Source organism: Phodopus roborovskii, unplaced genomic scaffold (genome assembly GCF_943737965.1).
Source record: "Phodopus roborovskii unplaced genomic scaffold, PHOROB, whole genome shotgun sequence".
NCBI classification, from domain to species: Eukaryota; Metazoa; Chordata; class Mammalia; order Rodentia; family Cricetidae; genus Phodopus; species Phodopus roborovskii.
The window spans coordinates 4,255,672-4,270,501 of NW_026125562.1; the positions used below are offsets into that span (position 1 = coordinate 4,255,672).

At 48.3% G+C, this 14,830-nt stretch overlaps 1 protein-coding gene across 2 annotated transcripts in view; it reads left to right on the top strand.

Annotated features, from left to right (window-relative positions):
* Slc6a17 (solute carrier family 6 member 17) overlaps positions 1 to 12,597 on the top strand; it is a 40,075-nt gene extending 27,478 nt beyond the window's left edge. For both annotated transcript variants that reach the window (XM_051177758.1, XM_051177760.1), the window contains exons 7-12: positions 5,512 to 5,753; positions 6,014 to 6,206; positions 8,499 to 8,691; positions 9,282 to 9,441; positions 11,263 to 11,425; positions 11,912 to 12,597. In XM_051177758.1, coding sequence (XP_051033715.1) covers positions 5,512 to 5,753; positions 6,014 to 6,206; positions 8,499 to 8,691; positions 9,282 to 9,441; positions 11,263 to 11,425; positions 11,912 to 12,280 — 1,320 coding nt within the window. In that variant the 3' untranslated portion in view covers positions 12,281 to 12,597. The remainder of the gene's footprint in view (positions 1 to 5,511; positions 5,754 to 6,013; positions 6,207 to 8,498; positions 8,692 to 9,281; positions 9,442 to 11,262; positions 11,426 to 11,911) is intronic.
* Positions 12,598 to 14,830: the final 2,233 nt, after the last annotated feature.

Below are 14,830 nucleotides of genomic sequence, written 5' to 3' on the forward strand. Positions count from 1 at the left end.
GAAACAGAATTTAGGAGGGACAGCCAGAATATTGTTTCGGATGTAGCAGTTTTAAAAGGTCAGATAGAGAGGCAGGTGGAGACGCTGTGTGGCAATTTGGCCTATAAATCTGGAAGTAATAGGGAACAAACCTGGGAGTTCTGGGTAGTGGGTTGAAAGCTATGGCTTGGGTTATAAGGCCCGGAGAATGAGCACTGTCAGGAAGGAGGACTCAGCCAGAGCCCCGGTGTCATTGGTTGAGGGAAGGATAGCAGGTAAGGGAGGCAGAGGGGAAGAATGAAGCACACATATCCACGCCCCCAGGCAGAGTCAGGGAAATGCCTGAACAAAGGTGAGATGTATAGACAAGGAAGGCCAGCAACGACCGATCACCTGGCAACAGAAGTGTCAGTGATGACCTTCATAAGAGATGTTTTGGTAGAATACCGGGGACAAATTCTAACAGCAATGAACTGAAGGAGAATGTGAGGTGATGAATTAGAGTCAAGTAGGAAAGGGCACTTCTATTCAGTAGTTTCACTATAAAGGGAAACAGAGCAAAACAAAAGAAAAAGTACAATAGTAAGTGGAGAGGGCTCTGGGGTCAAGGGTATTATTGAAGAACTTATATAATGATGAAAAGAATCCACTGAACACTGACAGGCTAGAATTGGAAATAGTGCAAGAGCTTTGAAAAGGTCTGACATCTCTGTTTGATGCAACAATTCTACTCTTAGACCTGTACCCAAGAAAACCTAAAGTGTGTATTCACACAAAATTTGAACATGAATGTTCATAGAAGCCTGGTTCATAATAGCCCCAAAGTAGAAGCAACCAAAAATGTCCACCAACCGAGGAATGGACTAACAAAATGTGGTAGGTGTATGAAATGGAATGGTATCCAGCCATAGAAAGGAATGGTGTTCTAGAGCTTCGATAATGGCACAATCAGTAAAGTGTGTGCCATGCCAGCATGAGGACCTGAATTTGATTCCTAAAACCTACATAAAAGAGCCAGGCAAGGGGCCATGTACCTGTAATCCCAGCTCTGTGGAAGCAGACATGGGAAGATCCCTGGAACTTGGTGCCCATTCAGTTTAGAGTCTGTTCTAGCCATCAGTGTTCAATGAAGTAGTAATCCAGTGAGATACCTACCTCAAAAATAAAGAAAGAAAGAAATGGTGGAGAGCAACTGAGGAAGAGACTTGTGATTAACCTCTGACCTCCACTAGTGTACACACAGAAATGGATAGCCCTCCCCCTATGAACATGTATACAAATCCCACAAGAATAAAGTAGTGATACATGCTATAATATGGAAGACCCTGGAAAACATTAAGCAAATCGAAAGAAGTCAGACACAGGAGGCTACATAGTGTTCAATTCCAAGCATATGAAATGTCCAGAATAGGCAAAGCAACAGAGACATGACACGAGTAGTCTCTTAGGGAAGATATGAGGAATAACTTTTAAGGGCAAGAAGAGGCTCTAAACTGATAGTGGCACTGATTGCCCAACACTGGCATGCTAAAAATGGCTGGACTGTATACTTTTAGAAGGTCCAGATGGCATCAGGGAGAGACCCAGTGTCCTCGGGGGGAAGAGTTGGTGTTACCTGGGTCCACACACACCAACAAGGGAGAGGGCATCCCCTGGCATCATGCTGGTAGGAAGAAGCTGTGGGGAGGGCTTCAAATGGTGGGAGTCCTCTTCGGATAGTGGCATCTTTCTCAGTGAGGTAGGAAACCAAATGGTCATCTAAGAATAAGAATGAAGGAGGGACACTGGAGAGCTAAGGAGGTATGAATGTGAAGTCACTGTCATTTGGGAGCAGTGGACCGGCATAGCCCTAAAAGCCATCTGGTGGACGTGGTTCTGGGGTGGACATGACCTCAGTAGCATGGGCCACCCCAAGCTCTCAGCAGCTTTTTGCAGATGAGCATTCTGCAAGCACACTGCATCCCATGTCAGTGAGGGGCTTAAGCAGCGTTACAATCCTCACATATATTAGCCATTTAAACCCTCTGATGCCCCTCGGGGTAAGTGTTCCTATTACTGCTGTTTTCCAAAGAGTTGAATGAACTATGGAGTGAGACTGAGAGGACAGAGCAGAGCAGCTTGCTAGGTATTCTGGAACTCTTTGGGAAGCCAGTTCAGCACATTGAGGAAGCTGGTGTGCTCCAAGAATGGGAGGGCGCCATGGAGTGTGGGGGACACATACCACACACGTGTCTGTATATATGCTGTAACATGAGATGTCTATCTCACATGCTGGTGTCTGACTGAACCTCACCGGAAGAATACTCAGGAAGCCAAAATCCAAGTTACTTATTTCTAGGGAAGGAAACTGGGCTTCTGGGATTGAGGGGTAAAGAAAATAAGCTCAAAGGACCAAGAGTGTATATTAACTCTCAGAGAAAAGCAGAGAGGTCCCTGAAAGTTCTGAGATCCCAAGAAAACAGTCTAGTTGAGCAAAGACCCCCTTGAAGAAGATGACCAGCCTAGTGACCTGTGACCAGCTCATCACCTAGCTTCCACTGTGGAGGTTCCTTGATTCTTGGGGCCCATTTTCATAGCTGCAAGAGGGGTACACAGTGATACCCCTGCACAGAACTGTCAGCAGAGTTCATAGACTGGTCCTGGCAAGTGGGAAACATACGTCAAGCTCAAGCTGTTATTGTCCTTGTCCCTTGTGAAGGTGACACTGTCCTTAGGCAGTGGGAACTCCACACTCCAGTGCCGTCTGGTGTCTTGTGGCTCAGTCTGGCTGTGCTGTGGCAGGTGCTAGAGAAGCCCTGAGAAGCAAGGGTGTGCGCTGCTATCACGTGGGTGCGGCTGTCATGTGTCACTCAGGCCGGTGCTCAGTAGCTGCTTGTGCATTCAGAAAGCATCCTCTATGCTGCAAAATACCTTGTTTCCTTGGCAGGAAGTGACTTAGACACTGTGCAAAAGGAACGGCAGGAAGCCAATGCTTATCACACTAGGCTCTGCCAGGGAGTGAGCTTCTCTCCAGACTTTTTCCCATCCCACCTCTCCTTTTATAGTCTCATCCCATTGTTTGAAAGGGACATGGAGCATCTTATCCCAATTGACCTCCTTTGACACTTCCTAAAACCACATACTACCGTCCCACGAAGCCTGACAAGAGCCTCCTTTAAAATCAAGTAGCATCAGGCATTCCACATTGAAGCCTCCTGACACAGTTCACCTCCAGATTAGCTTTGGGTATTGGTTCATCTCCATCAGCGAAAGTGACCCGGTTTAAGCTATGGACTAGAAGCAAAGGTGTGGGAGAATACCCATACAGGGTGATCTTCCCTCCAAGGGTAAGCTTTAGTGTTAGGTGATTTTTTTTTAATGGGACCTCCAAGCTCAGTTTGTAGCTCTAAGGTCTACTTCAAAATCATTTATGGCTGGGGGTGGGGATTTAGAAGAATGAGATTGGTCTCCTGTCAATGGTATCTGAAACTGGGTAATGGCAATAGGAGAGGCTTGCTCACTACCCTTCTCTATTTTTGTTCATTTTATAATAGATGGTCCATATTTAAAAAGAATAATCTTACGAAAAGAAACAGTTGTTTCTAACTAAATGATTACATATATGATTACACATACCTCAACCCTGCCTTGTCCTTTGAGATGATCCTCAAGCTGTTGGATTAGACTCACTAGTCAGTTTGGGACAGGGCTGTCTCCCTTGGGATAGTTGCTTCCATTTAAGAAATTTAGCCCTAAACAGTGTTGGGGCTTGACATAGAGCCACATTCTTGCTTTGGCTTTAGGGAATGATAAGAAGCCTAATGAAGTCCCATGTTTGGGTCTCAAAGATAGGTGAAACCATCACAGAGGACACCAGGAAACACCAGTGACAGCCAGCATGGCGTCAGAATATATGTAATCCCTTAACCTGTTTCTGAAGCTTTTTGGAGAGTGATTGAAAATTTGTCACCTGGGGGACAGGGAAGGGGTTTTTGAGAAGAGTCCTTTCTCAGAAGTGAATGGCTGTTTTCCTCCCTTTATCTCTAATCTCTACTGCTCTACCAGGCCCAGTACAGACCCCTGTTTCTTATTGCCTTAAAAAGAATTGCTTTGCTCTGCTCTGGTTGCTGTAGAACTCATTTGGAGGGAAAACAACCTGCACAGATGAGAGCCTATTTATAGTCGTTATTGATTCTCTTGGTGAGAAGATTCATATTGTGTCGCTTGAAATGTTTGATTACAGGGCACTTCCCTGAACCTTGCTGGGGGATGTTATTGTGGTTGTGTCCCATAGCACCATATTACTGTCTTAAATTAAAATTAGAAACAAAAGTCTCAGGTCCAAACCAGTTGGGCCCCAAGGTTTTACATGGGAGCCATGGGCCTGGGTTACTTATGTCAATACAAAACAAAACAAAAAAATCAAAACAAAAACCAAAACATGTCATCCTACGTCAAAAGGCAGACTTGTTAGGGATGGAGCTCAGAAGCAGAACAGGATCTTAGCATGGAGGAGGCCCCGAGTTCCACATCTTTTACTGTGCATTTACACACACACACACACACACACACACACACACACACACACACACACACGAGAAAATGTGTTGGACATGATGGTGCACACAGAAAAAGCATGAATTCTTGGCGAGTCTGAAGTATACAGTGAGACCCTTTCTCAAAAGACAAACGTCAGTAAAAAGCAGACTTTTGCCTGCGCACATGCGGTGGCCCCCTTAAACGACAGGACGGAGCTGGGTGTACAGAATTGCTTGCACCTGTCCTGTCCTCTCTCTTTCATTTCTGATGAGTAGCTGAAAGGGCTCTTGTGGGAGACAGCTCCATTCCCCAATCCTGCATCCTTGCCCCTCCACAGTTTGTATATCCGATAGTCAAACCATAGTGCCTGAATCAAAAAAGTGACAATATAGAAAAACAGCAGCAAGAAATTCACAGTTTTTCCTGATAATACTCTTTCTGCAGCCCAAGGCTGGCCTCTCCAAGGACTAGCTTATATGCCTGGATTCTACTTCTTTCCCTGTGCTTCTTGCCTCCCTTCCCTCCACCTGGCTCTAGGGCCTCTGGATTCCTGAACAGCTAATCTCATCTGTACTCCCTGGCTTCTGCTTTCCTCTCTGAGGATCTGTCACTGGGAATCCTGACCTTCCATGAATGATGTACGGTCCCCCGGTCCCCCAGGTTTCCCCCTTATGCATCTCCTGCTCCTACCTTAAGGAATAAATAGTGAAAGAAAATTTGATTTGAAAAAGGCTTTGGAAATAGCTCCATGCTACCCAAATACTTATAGTTGAGCCTCCTGTGTAAGCACTCAACATTTTTGGTTTTTGAAGTGGACACTCTCTTCTGTCCCTTGCACTTGAGGAAGTGAGGCTCAGAGGAGTTAGGTGAATTGCCCAGAATCTCGCAGCCACGGCTGCTTGATACCAGGTCATGTCCCATCAATTGTGGAGGCTGGGGAATGGTTGGAGATGGTGGGCACACGAGTAAAACCATCATCTTTTTGTCTCTTTGCTCCCATGGTCATCCCCATAGCTGGACAAGATGCTGGACCCCCAGGTGTGGCGGGAGGCAGCCACACAGGTCTTCTTTGCCCTGGGGCTGGGCTTTGGAGGTGTCATCGCCTTTTCCAGCTACAACAAACAGGACAATAACTGCCACTTCGACGCTGCCCTGGTGTCCTTCATCAACTTCTTCACCTCAGTGTTAGCCACCCTCGTGGTGTTTGCTGTGCTGGGCTTCAAAGCCAACATCATGAATGAGAAGTGTGTGGTCGAGTAGGTGGCATGGCCCCTCTGGTCCCTTCCTTTCCCTGCCTGACTCACCCAGGGGTAGCAGCTGTGCTGGGCAGGATGAGAGGTCTCCTCCATCCCATAAGGAATGAAATCACCATCTTCCTCAACTCTGGCCCACAAGGACAGGCTGCTCCTGGACGTCTCTGTCATTGGCCTACGGGCGTCCTGTCTGGGTTTCTGGGAGGGGTCTCTCGGGTCCCATTCCTACTTTCTTATCTGGTCCTGCCCTCTTTGCAATGCAGGAATGCTGAGAAAATTCTAGGGTACCTCAACTCCAATGTCTTGAGCCGGGACCTTATTCCACCCCATGTCAACTTCTCACACCTGACTACCAAGGACTACTCAGAGATGTACAACGTTATCATGACTGTTAAGGAAAAACAGTTCTCAGCCTTGGGCCTGGATCCCTGTCTCCTGGAGGATGAACTAGACAAGGTACCAGAACAGACTGCCCTTCCCAGGACAGGCAGGAACCCAAAAACAGGCTTGGTGGCTGGAGCTTGGGAAAAAGCCTTGAAAGCCCATAGAGCAGTGGTTCTCAAACTTCCTAATGCTGTGGCCCTTTAATACCATCCCTCATGTTGTGATGAATCACAACCATAAAATTATTTCATTGCTACTTTATAACTGTAGTTTTGTTACTGTTGTGAATCGTAATTTAAATATATGACTTATAGGATATCTTATATGTGACCCCTGTAAAAAATGTTGCTTGACTTCCAAAGGGGTCACCACCCACAGGTTGAGAACCACTGCCATAGAGTCATTCATTTACTAACAAGCGAAGATTCACTGTGTATACAGATGGAGAAAGGCTGAAAGTGTCAGCCAGAGCCGCCCCGAGGGAAGCTTATGATTAGATGAAGGGCCAAAACAGACACTGAAATCACAGGAGCCATGGCAGCTTGAGTCAGGTTCCCCATTTAGTGAGCAGGCTTCTTATACACAGGGCCCTATGCATACAAATCCTCTTAGAACGGCACCTGGGAAACAGGTAAATGTGATGCCTTTTAGTTACCGTTTCCTTTGAGCCCCGTGGCAGCTCTATGAGTTGAGTATGAATATTGTTCCCAGTTTTATCAATAGGAAGCCTATAGGTTGGGGGGGGGGTTGCTGAGCATCTCACAGCTACCTAGTGAGTAAACAAAACAAAACAAAACAAAACAAAACAAAACAAAAAAACCAACCAAACAAACAAACTCCAGTACTCTTGCTCCAGAGTTCTTGTTCTTAATTGTCGGTTGAAACCCTTGCACTCCCCAGCTGCCTCCACTTCTAGGATCACAATAACACTTAGCTCCTGGGCTAAGAGCAGAGGTGCTGCCCTTCATTAATGCTCAAGTTGAAGTGGGGATAACTTTCTCCTGTTTGCATTTGCACCTCTGGGCACTTTCAAAATGACTGTCCTGCTACAGTGGTAACAGTAAACAGATCCACAGATCCCAGGATTCTGTCCAGCGCCTAGGCTCATGTTGGGGGTAGCAAACCCCATTAGCCCCTGAGTTTCTTTGTGAGACCGGGGCTTCCCATAGAGGTGTCTGAGCACCGTGTCAAAGGCTGCTCCATTGCTTGGAGATGTAGTTTCGTTGGTAGAGTGCTTGTCTGGCCCGTGTAGCCCTGGGTTTGATTCTGTGTGCTTTAAAAAAAAAAAAAAAAAAAAAAAAAAAAAAAAAAGATGAACACAAGAAAAGCATAAGACAGTTTCAGTGGTCTGTGGGAGATGCATCCCACCATCTCTGCCTTCTCTCCCATGGCCCAGAACAAAGGAGCCCAGCTGGCAGACCCCTGGCTGCACACTCCCCTTCCAAGTCCCACGAAACCCCACGTCTTCTACCGGGCATGACCCGACCGTCTGAAAAATCTAGGAATACAGCAGGGGTTTCACACAAAGCAACCTCAGGAGTCGCTAAATGACAGCTAAAAACTCAGGTGGGGCCTCAGTATCACAGGACAGTTACGAGTGATGTGAGCAGGCAGTGTGCGGGCAGGTGCCTGGGAGAAGGGCCTCTGTATTAAAGCAATGGCTTCCTTCATGGGCTGTCCAAGAGACACCCTGATAGCTTTGTAAAAACTCATGCCAACTTAACCCTAGGCCAATGAAATCACAGTCTCTGCAGGAGAGTCTGACATAGGTGGGCATTTAAAGAAGACTTGCTTCCATTGGGCAGCTGAGCCTGGGTGTATTGCATTAAGGTCTGAAGTTCTTAACTGGGCGTGATCATTGTGGTTGCAACAAAGATACTATCTTTGAGGAGCAGAGTCTTACATTGTGTGTTTCTAGATGGGAGCATCTTCAGCTGGATCACTGGGGTCCTGAAACAACCTGTAGATTCTAGGTTCCCCCAGGGAAACTCACTCTCAGGGACCTTTTTAAAAAATTATTATTTATTTAACATTTTGGTTTAGTTTGATTGCTTTGAGACAGTCTTAATCTGTAGTACAGGTTAGCCTGAAACTCAATGTGAAGTCCAGGCAGGCCTTGAGCTCATGGTAGTCCCCCTGCTTCAGCCCCCTGAGTGCTGGAATTACAGGTGTGAGTCATTACAGCTAACTTCTCCAGGGAGTCTGATGCTCACTGAGGTTGAGATCCACTCTGTCAAGCTGAAAGAGTTCAAGCATCAATGGGGACCCCTATGAAAGAGGAGGCGGTGATTCCCACTCCTCCAGAGGGAAGGAGGCAGGGGACTTCTGAAGTAAGAGTGGCCCTACTTTCTGCCCTACCCTCAGTCTGTGCAGGGCACAGGCCTGGCCTTCATCGCCTTCACTGAGGCCATGACACATTTCCCGGCCTCCCCATTCTGGTCTGTCATGTTCTTCCTGATGCTCATCAACCTGGGTTTGGGCAGCATGATCGGGACCATGGCAGGAATCACCACACCTATCATCGACACCTTCAAGGTGCCCAAGGAGATCTTCACAGGTAACTAACTCCCTGTCACCCTGCCAGACACCAGCCCAGCATGCGCATGCTAATTAGGTTCTGAATTGATTGGGCAATTCAGCACCCCATTGCAGAAGGCTCTTCTCCCTGACTGTAGACAGTTGGGCCTAGATGTGCCATTCAGCAACCCACACTGTCAGGATTCCCAGGCTACCTCTACCCTGCATCCCTGGGGAGTAGGAGTAGGGTAGAGTATCTTCCTACTCTCAAATAGGAAAACTAAGGTTTCCTGGGAAAGGATCATAGGACCAATCAGTTGAATCATCTCAATTCAATTCAGTATTTAAGTGGAGCAGCTGTGTTGAGCCTGGTGCTGTGCCAGGAGCAGGAGCATGGGGGAAGAATGCAGTTTATGTCTTCCTCAAAAGTCTCCTGCCTGATATTGGGGGAGGCTCAGGACTGAAGTTTCCAGCACTCTCCTCCAGGCCTGTGCCTGTGGATCATAGAGTGGGCAGACTTCAGGCCTGCTTGGGAGCACTGTGATAGGAGGTAGCTCGGTCCCCTGAAGTCCCCAAGGCCCCACCCACCCTGCACCTTTGCCCCCACACCGGCCTCTCGGCTCTCTGTAGTGGGCTGCTGTGTCTTTGCATTCTTCGTGGGGCTGTTGTTCGTCCAGCGCTCCGGGAACTATTTTGTCACCATGTTTGATGACTACTCGGCCACCCTGCCACTCACCGTCATCGTCATCCTTGAGAACATCGCTGTGGCCTGGATTTATGGAACCAAGAAGTAAGGAGGTCACAGAGAAATGGTGGGGCCCGGTGTGGGGGGGTTCTTTCCTGTGGACTTTCTGGGGAGTCCTGTGTTCTCATGAATGTTTGGGAAAGGGGTAAGAGATTATAGACTATCAGAGCTAAAGAGACCCTTGGTACCAGGAAACTGGGGCCTATAAAAAGGACACGAAGATTGGAGGCTACTTGGCTAGTAAGAGACAGAGCCATGCTGAGGCTCTTGGGAACCTGGGTTCAGGTCCTGGTGTCAGCCTAAACGATTAACTACCACAGCCCCTTTGCTGAATGCCAGACCTTTGATGTCCACTAAGCTTGTTTAATACTTAGGATTCCAAGGCCCCCTGCCCTCAAGGAGTTGGTAGACCTCAGCAGCCTGATTTATAATTTGAAGGTATATTTTTTGGCCTCAAATTTAGATTTTGCGGGGAAAGGAGCTTTAGCAATAAGGTCAGATCTGGTTTCATGGCCTGACCCGAGGCAGACATCCACTTACCATCAGCTCTTATTCATTGCCAAATCTGTCTTATTCATGGTCCTGCAGGACTGACACCTTTCTACTCTCTTAGTATTTACTATGTCCACTGTCCTTGTCCTCAGAGGGACCCAGGACTTCCACTACCTAGCTCAGCTTTAGCCAGCCTCCTTGATGTCCAGATGGCTTTGGAATCCAGTACCTCTCACAGGGGACACTTACTTCCTGGTAGGGCACAGAAAGCCTAAGAAAAGGAGCACCCAAGGCAGGTGTGACAAATGCCTATTATTCCATCACATGTGAGATTGAGGCAGGATTGCCATGAGTTCGAGGCCTGCCTGGGCTATATAGTAAGCCCCTACCTCAAAAAACAAACAGACAAACAAACCAGCAAAAGGGAAGGAAGAGACTATGGGAAAGAAGTATGGAAAAAGAAGGGGAGGGAGGCTCCCTGTCCACCCTATGAGCCTGGAAGGCTCTGCCGGATGCTGTGGACCTCCTCTGCAGTTTGTGGAAGCCCTTGTGTTTGTTCTCATAGTATTACTTTAAGATGGGTATGATAAGCTATCCACACCTAATTATATAGAAAACTAATTGTAGGGCTGGAGAGATGGCTCGGCTGTTAAAGGCTAAGCTCACAACCAAAACTATAAGAAAATTAATTGTATTGAAAACTGACTGAGTATTGTTCAGTGTGGTTTGTGTACTCGATTTTTACCACAATAAGTCTACAGATGTAGCTGTGGGTCTAGTAACAACTGTAATTTTAAAACAGTGATGGATAAAAGTTTCTAGGTATCTTCAATAGCTGGCATATGATAAAAAAAAAAGTTTGATGCAATCTGTTTGTGACAAAGTCATAAATAAGTACTGTTAACATTCCTAAGGTTGCTTGCACTTAGAAGATTCAGTTAGTGTGATTAAGGTAAAGATGAGCATTGTATGCCACTCAAAACCATAGCCTGCCTGCCTCCTGGAATTCTAGCACACCGTCTGGTTTAGAAATCCTGGGGCTTTGGAAACTTCTTCCTTCCCATGCTAGATAGGTGCATTACTGCCTCTTCCCCAGCAGGGGGAGCCTTGAACACAGCAGGTGGGAGGCAGCTGTGCTCTGAGAATTCAGTTTTCTACCAGCCATCCACTGGTCCTGGGCCTGTCTAATGTATTAAATCTCTGATATGAAATAGACAGAGCAGAGCCTCCTGGAGACCACTGGAGCTTCACACTGTGCAGGCAAAGGCTAGCAGAGCCCAGAAGGGATTGGTCAGAAGCAAGTGACTGTATGGGAAAAGAAAGGCTCAGTGGCGAAGGGGCCAACTGCTGTTGTTTTCCCGCTGTGCCTGGCAGGTTCATGCAGGAGCTAACAGAGATGCTGGGCTTCCGACCCTACCGGTTCTATTTCTACATGTGGAAGTTTGTGTCTCCTTTGTTCATGGCTGTTCTTACCACAGCCAGCATCATCCAGCTGGGGGTATCACCCCCAGGCTACAGTGCCTGGATTAAAGAGGAGGTAAGTGGTGACCCCCACAAACCCCAGGGTGACTTGTACCTTCTCAGGCCTTTAACATAGCAGATGATTGGAACAAACTTTTCTAGGACAGCTACTCTGCGACAGGTCTTGCCAGGTGCCTTGTATTCCTGATGTACAGTCTTTGAGGCAACTTACGAAGTGGCATTTTTCCTCTAGCATCATGGAGAGACCGAAGCTTGGCAAAATCAGCATACTTCTTGGGTGTTCTAGGCAGTCCCCTCTCCGTGTCTGTGGAATGGAATTACCTGCTCTTTCTATAGATGTAGATACTGAGGCCCCCTTTAAACAAGGTGACCCACTGACCTCAAGTCACTCCCCGGGGACACAATCTCTACTGCTACTTGGTCAGGGTGGAGGGAGGGGAGGAAGGGGGGCCACAGGCAAGGGTGGGAAGAGATGAGCCTGCAGGCTTGGGAGGGGCATTGTCTAGTCCCCTGCAGCATCCTGCCTGCTGTCACCCCTTAGGCTGCTGAGCGCTACCTGTACTTCCCCAATTGGGCCATGGCACTGCTGATCACCCTCATTGCCGTGGCAACCCTGCCCATTCCTGTGGTGTTCATCCTGCGGCATTTCCACCTGCTCTCTGATGGTTCCAACACCCTCTCTGTGTCCTACAAGAAGGGCCGAATGATGAAGGACATCTCCAATCTGGAGGAGAACGATGAGACCCGCTTCATCCTTAGCAAGGTGCCCAGTGAGGCGCCCTCCCCCATGCCCACCCACCGCTCTTATCTGGGGCCTGGAAGCACATCACCCCTGGAGACCAGTGGCAATCCCAATGGACGCTATGGCAGCGGCTACCTCCTGGCCAGCACCCCTGAGTCAGAGCTGTGACCACTGCTCCATCCTGCCTGCCTCCCCTCAATACCCAACCTGCCCACTTGGCTGGGCCTGGCCTCTTCCTCCATGGTAGCCACCAGACCTAAGTCAGGCCAAGGAGAGAGGATGTGCCCTGCCTTGTTTCCCACCCAAGTCCCATCAGACTCCCTATCTATGAGCAGGGGACTGGGGCCAACTCCATCCCCTCTTCCAGAGTCCAACCCATATAACTTTTTGAGAACTCTTGCCAAGTTGCAGCCATGTAACCACGACAATCCCAGTATAAGGGAACTTCAAGTGGACATTTTAGGAGCCACTACCCCCTCTCCCTGTAAAACATACCACTTGCAGTTCTCAGGTCTTGGGGAGGGCCATTTTGTGCTGCTTTCTTGGTGGTGATGGGCAGAGGCTTTGGGGCCGAGGGCGCAGGAAGTAGACTTTAACTCAGTCTGCTGTAAGAACAGGATACATCATCCTGTCCAACCCAACATGGCTGTTCCTGAGCTAAGATGGGGGTAGGGACATGTGTGTCGGGACTTGGCCTTTGGTTTGCCAGGAGGTGTACAGGAACTCCTCAGTTCTGTCTTTTGAGATAGGTAGTACCCTAGGCTCCAGCATGAACCTGGGTATTGAAAGGAATGACTCTGCAGCCTGCTCATGGAATCTTTGAAATGCCTGTTTCGCCTGCCAGGGACAGATGGGATATGTTCCTGATTCTGCCTGGGAACATGGTGACGGGGGTCACCTTAACTAGGGTTTAGCTGGTTGTCAATCTATGGAACCCAGAGACAGGGCCGGTGGTCTTTGCCTCTGTCCCAGAGAGAAAGGGGGAAGCGCAAGGTGAGGTTTCCAGAGCACAGTTTGAAGGTTCCCAGCACAATTAGGTTAGCAGCACAAGTGAAACTCTTCCGCTCTCATCCAGAGATCCATTTCCTCGTTAGTGGCAGCTTCTCCCCTGGAATGGGGGTTACTGGAGTTCAGGACCATGTCACCAGGAACGCTAGCTCATTTCTAGGGAAAGGCAGGTAATTTCACTGCCCCTTTGGGCTGCCTGCCACTCACTCTCCTTGTTGCACAAGCACAGCCACCAGTGTGCACACTGAGTGAAGACACCTTGGAAACCTTTCCCAGACTTCCCTATTCTGTTCCAAGAAATGGCACAGGCAGTTCTGGGCAGGATGGAGGCTGCTGTGGGCAAAGCAAAGCCTCTGATCTTAGGCCCTGAAGGAAGATACAGCCTCTGGCTATATCCCCAACTGTCTTTCAAAGCTCCCCTGGGAGACAAGCTGTTTCAGAGCAGCCTGTAAGGATTCAGGAGCTGACCTGAGAATCAGGGTATCTCTCTGCAGTATGACCTCAGAGAGGTGGTATATGGATATATATGGCTGGCAGGCTAGGATGGATGGATGATGAGCGGGTGGATGGATGGATGGATGTGTGGGTGGATGGATGTGTGGGTGGATGGATGTGTGGGTGGATGGATGTGTGGGTGGGTGATATATATATATATATATATATATATATATTCATATATATAAGACTGTCTCTATCTTTGAGAGTTCTGGTGAGCAGAACAGAAGACCTAGGTACCTTCCAGAGGTTCCTGGGTGATTTCTGTGGCCCTGACTTCCCTCAGTACTGAGGGGCCAAATAGGCCCAGGTGCCCACCATCTACTCCTATGCCTACTGGTTACCTCCCTTCCTAGCCTGAGAGGTCCATCCCTTGAACTTGCAATCTCTCTTTTTCCTCAGTTCCTCACACCTTCTCTCACTTCTAGCCTTCTTGGTTCCTTCCACCTATCCTAGTATTTAAGGCGAGAGAGTCCATATCTCCCTAAAGAGATGCGCTTCTGGGACACCGCATCCCACCATCGGCCCCCTCACCTGACAACACCTCCTACTTGGCCCCATGCCTAGTCCCAAGCAGAATTAGAAAACAGGAAAACCAGGCCCCAGCACACTCCACTATCTGTACTCCTCTCTATATGCTATTTCTATTGTACATTCAATCTGTACATGTGGGTGTAAATGCTGTGAAATGACAAACCCAATATTATACTGTGGCTGGTGGACTATTTTCATCCTCAGTGCTGTACAGATCTATTTTCATTGTATATTTGATATATTTTTAATTTTGTAGCGTGGCTGGGCCAGGCCCCAGCCTGCGAGCCTGCAGTGAGTGTGGGGGAGGGGTGGGAAGGGGGGGGAGCTGAATTGGAGCTGTTTGCTTATGCATTGTGGGCTCTGTTGTGTTTGTTGTAGCCTTTTGCTGTAGGTCAGAACCTGTCCTGGCTGCATCTTTGCTGTGAGTTGGACATAGGACCCAGAGTGTTCTCTCTCTGTATGTGTGCTCGCGTGCACGTGTGTGTGTGTGTGTGTGTGTGTGTGTGTGTGTGTGTGTGTGTGTTACATTGGCAGGTGTGAGTGCATAAGGTGCTGACCTGTGACACCCCTCACCCAGTGTTCACCACTTTCTGAAGGCTCAGGCCTTCCTCTCAACTCTATGGGGGAGACATCAGGATAGGCACTTCTGAGAGCTCTAGCCATGGGGGAAAGGCATGTGAC